Source organism: Marmota marmota, unplaced genomic scaffold (assembly GCF_001458135.2).
Source record: "Marmota marmota marmota unplaced genomic scaffold, marMar, whole genome shotgun sequence".
In the NCBI taxonomy this organism is placed as follows: Eukaryota; Metazoa; Chordata; class Mammalia; order Rodentia; family Sciuridae; genus Marmota; species Marmota marmota.
This window is the reverse complement of record NW_026000169.1, coordinates 94,636-99,389: the sequence shown is the minus strand read 5'-3', so window position 1 is coordinate 99,389 and position 4,754 is coordinate 94,636. Positions and strand designations below refer to the sequence as shown.

General features: G+C 34.0%; 1 protein-coding gene across 1 annotated transcript; it reads left to right on the top strand.

Moving 5' to 3' along the window:
• The first annotated feature begins 1,150 nt into the window (after positions 1–1,150).
• LOC107152746 (taste receptor type 2 member 14-like) lies at positions 1,151–2,089 on the top strand. Its single transcript, XM_015498264.1, has one exon. The coding sequence runs from the start codon at positions 1,151–1,153 to the stop codon at positions 2,087–2,089; it is 939 nt and encodes a 312-aa protein (XP_015353750.1).
• Positions 2,090–4,754: the final 2,665 nt, after the last annotated feature.

Sequence of the window (4,754 nt, the reverse complement as noted above, 5' to 3'; positions counted from 1 at the left end):
CCCCCCCCCCCCCCGCCTTGCGACACAAAGTGACTCCATTTTGTTTAGTAACTCCATTTTGTAAAAAAAAACCATGCCAAGTAGAAAGGTCATGGTCAGGGCAAAATGTCCCTTTCCTTTTGCTACAGAAACCTTTAAGAACATGGAACTACCTAATGGGGCATTGTTTCTGTAACTAGGATAACGGGGCTCTGTTTCTGGAACTGGGGTGACTTGGCTAATTGTGATTGGCTAAGCGTCCCTCCGCCTGACTGCACTCTCCCGCTTTTATAACTTGGCTTAGTTGCATTGGCTTGACCCCCAAACATCCCTTTTGCATTTTTCAAGCTTATAAGGAGCACCCTTGCAATTGTTTGGGGCTGATCAGGGGAACAGCTTTATGTTCTGATCAGTCACCACTGGTGTGTTTCAATAAAGGCTTGATTCGATTATACGTGAGTGGTCTGGAAGTCAATTTATGAAACCTCAGGACAAAGTTTTAACTATAACAAAATAAAGGAGATTTAGGTCTAAATAAATGTGTGTTTATGCAAGAGTATGTGTGTCTGTGAGTGCACACCTGCCTTGGTAAAAATTAAAATGATAAATATTACTGTCTATACTGAAACTTGGAGAAATAATGTGAGATTAGTAGGTAGTAGAGTTTGTAGGAAGAGTTTTGGACAACATGTGAATAGCTCACTGTACAGACCTCATTTTAGCATTTAAAGAACTTCAGGGCTTAGTAAGCACCTTATAGAATTTCAGATGCTTGATGCCTTCCATATACAGAGATTAGAATTTTGCAATGTTACTTGTTTGGAACTCAAATAGCCAAATTAAAATATGTAGACAAGGAAAAAAATCAAAACAATGCAAATAATTATCTGTTAGCATACAGGAGTTCAGAGTTTCCTTCATCATGAAACAGAAAAGCCTCTAGGCCACTCTGTGTGAAGCACGGTATCTGGATACACTCAGTTGGATCATATGAGAAAATGCAAGATTTTCATGAAGAAAATCATGAAAACAGTCATTTCCTGATTTGATAGGTGAGTTCTTCACAGGGAGAATATTACTGAGTTTTTGAGAATCAAATGTACATAACATTTCAGAAGAATTCAATAAGTATTCTTCAGCAGTGATATTAGACATTGGGGCATTTCAGACAATGAGTAGTGTCACACAGAACACATTTTCAGTCATCTTATGTGTGGAATTCATAACTGGGAGTTTAGGAAATGGATTCATAGCACTGGTGAACTGTGTGGACTGGGTCAAGAGAAGAAAGATCTCCTTAGTTGATCAAATCCTCACTGCTTTGGCACTCTCCAGAATTGGTGTACTCTGGTTATCATTGTTAAATTGGTGGGTATCTGTGCTTTACCCAGTTCAATCAAGGACTGGAGAAATGGTAAAAAGGATTTATGTTTCCTGGACAATAACTAATCATTTCAGCATCTGGTTTGCTACAAGCCTTTGCATTTTTTATTTTCTTAAGATAGCCAATTTTTCTAACTCAATTTTTCTCTATCTGAAGTGGAGAATTGAAAAGGTGGTTTCAGTGACACTGCTGATATCTTTGTTTCTCTTGTGTTTAAATATTGTACTGTTGAACACATACATTGATGTCTGGATTGACAGATATAAAGGAAATAGGACTTTTCATTATAGTTCACGGAATCCTTCAGTATTTTCCACACTTCTTTTATTCACCAACACTATGTTCACATTCATACCATTTACTGTGTCTGTGACAACTTTTCTCCTGCTAATTTTCTCTCTCTGGAAACATCTGAAGAAGATGCAGCACAATGCCAGGGGGCTCAGGGACACCAGCACCACGGCCCATGTGAAAGCCTTGCAAACTGTGATCATCTTCTTGCTACTTTATACCACGTATTTCCTGTCCTTTCTTGTACAAGTTTGGAGCTCTGAGTTTCTGGAGAAAAGTCTGATCGTTTCATTTTGCCAAACTGCTGGAATTGCTTTTCCTTCAGGCCACTCATATGTCCTGATTGTGGGAAACAGTAAATTGAAAAAGGCTTGTCTTTTGGTGCTGTGGTGGCTGAGGTGCCGGTTCAAAGATGTGGAGCCCCCAGGTCCCTAGACCATGTCAAGGATCATCTTGTATATTCCAGAGAAAAATCAAAGCATAAGAAGTTCCTGTATTTATGAACTTATACTTTCAAATATCTTCTGTAATATGTAACCTTGTGAATTTTATGAAAGTGTGTTTGGAATAAGTACTGTTCTAACACATTTTAATCTTTGCCCTATACATTATATATAGGTACATATTCATACACGTATCTAAATAGACATGTACCCGGAAATCTATCAATGCAGACAACTTAACACATGAAATATTTATAGTAACAAAATATGAATATTGTATACTATTAACCTTTTTCTGACTATAAAAAGGGAAAATAATAAGATATGTATGTATACATGTGAGACAACACTATTAAAATTGAACTTTATAATTTGTACACATAGAAATATTTCTAGTGTAAGAGTATGCCTAAAATATCAGAAAAAATATAAAATATGGGCATTTGTAAATCAGATGCACTAGATCTATCATTTTAAATGTAAGACCCAATTGACAAATTTAAAAAAAAATTCCTGAGACATATTAGGCTTCTCTCTTCCTATTTTCTATCTACATTATCAAGTTTGAGAATTTTTGGAATATGTTTATCATTATTAGGAATGTACAATTCACATTTGGAAATGCGTTGTATTCTCCAATGTTGGCTATTTAAATTTTAATGCACAAAGATTCTATATCATGGCTCGTGGTAATTGTTTAACCAAGTATCACATTGGAAAGTTGATGTTTTTATTATACTTCATGTCATTATGTAGATGTTTTTTTTTTTTTGGAGGGGGGGTTAGAAACAACCATATTGTCATAGGAATAGAAATTTACAGTTACTTTAGGGTGGCCAACACAATTATAATTACCATAATTTTTTTGTTATATTTACTTGTTATTAGTACTTATTATATGCCAGAAATGAAAGATAAACAAGAAAACTGAAGAAATTTATAAAATATACGAAAAGTTTAGGATAAATTAGTTACAAGAGTGGAGATAAAAAGAGGGAAAGGTGGTCATATACACTGTTTCAAGTGTTGTTTAATCTTTAGTAGGATATAATCTTGGTTACAGTTAGGAATGAAGAATTCCTTACTCTGGTTTATTCTCATAAAGAAATCTTTTAACACTCCTGGTTTTGTGTGTGGGATTGTTTTAAATCTTTCTAATATAGTTAATTCATTTATTTATTTGTGGAAAAATTATACTGTGAATATCCTTTTGATGTATCTTTTGGAAACATTCTAATGAGAAACATGCTATGAAATAAAAAGTGCGCTTCTGTAATAGCTAGTAAAAAGAGGATATTGTAATATTTATATAGCCGGTAACCTGAATATCTTTTATCTATTAGGACTAACATGTATGTAATATTATTTTTCACGTGAGATAACTGAGGTTCCAAGATGTTAAAAGACTAGTCCAGTAGTGTGTGAAGATGGTAGCAGAGTGTTTATAACTCCAGTAGAGGGAGTTCACCCCAAATGTAGATGAAGCATCAATAGCAAGAGATGTTCATAGTCACATATGAAATTTGGTGGAAAAAAGATCTTGTAAAATAATGTGAAATTTTGTGCTCATATTAAATTCCCTGTTAACATGTACACCAAATGCAGAGTACTAGTTTTTGTATGTCTGCTAATTCGTACCCAGCTGCCTTTCTGAACTGTCAGATGTGCTTTGTGTTTTAATATCATTCTCCTGGTGTCTGCAAATAGACTATCATATCATCTGCATATAATTACTTATAATGACTATTTTACTTCTTCTCTCCAATATTTTATAATTTTTTTCCTTTGGTGCTATCTGCATCATGAAATGGCTCAAACTTTCAGAATATTAAATAGTTGTGGTGATAACTGACATTTCTATAAATAGTTTCCTATTGTTTTACTTAAAAGTGAAAAACTGACTTAAACTTTGAGATAAATGCCTTTTAAAATCATCTTCAGAGAGAAGCTTTCTCTTCTTATATTTTCTGATAAAACCTGTGCTAAAAGCATCAAATGTGTTTTATTTTATTAAGATCATCATTCGTTTCCCTTTCCTCTGACCAAAAAAAAAATGGCTTGACTTCTAGTATGTTAATTCTGTATGCAATGGAATCTCATATAAATAGTTACATTTCTAGGTATCATTAATAAATTTGCAAAGTGAAATTCAGAATATTAGAGACAAAATGAAATTCAGAATATTAGAGACAAAATGAAATTCAGAATATTTACATAGTAATGACAGGTAATGCATAAAGCAGAACATAACTAATGTGAATCACATGATAAATCTTTTTTAAAAAATCACATGCTAGAAGACAAGTGATTCACATTTTCAAAGTGGATAGGAATGTAATTAAAATTATAAATTCTTGGCTTAATGTATGTCCTCAGGCATTATTAACATAATTTCATATTAAAAAGCACCTCCTCAGTGAAAATGCTTTACTAATGGATATACATCAGAAGGAGTGTTATGAACTGGTTTGTTAGGTCCCAAATCCACTGTTGAAGCCCTGTTTTTAGACATGGCATTTATGGGCATCATTAAGGTAAAGGGGGTTATAAAGGTGACCCAAATTCACTAAGACTGGTGACTTTCTGGGAAAAGAAGAGATATGAGGAACAGAGGGCAATGAACTTACAGAGAACAAGTCCTGTGAGAAGGTGGCCTG

Coding starts and splice junctions, on each gene's coding strand:
- LOC107152746 (XM_015498264.1), top strand. CDS start 1,151: ATGAGTAGTGTCACACAGAACACATTTTCAGTCATCTTATGTGTGGAA.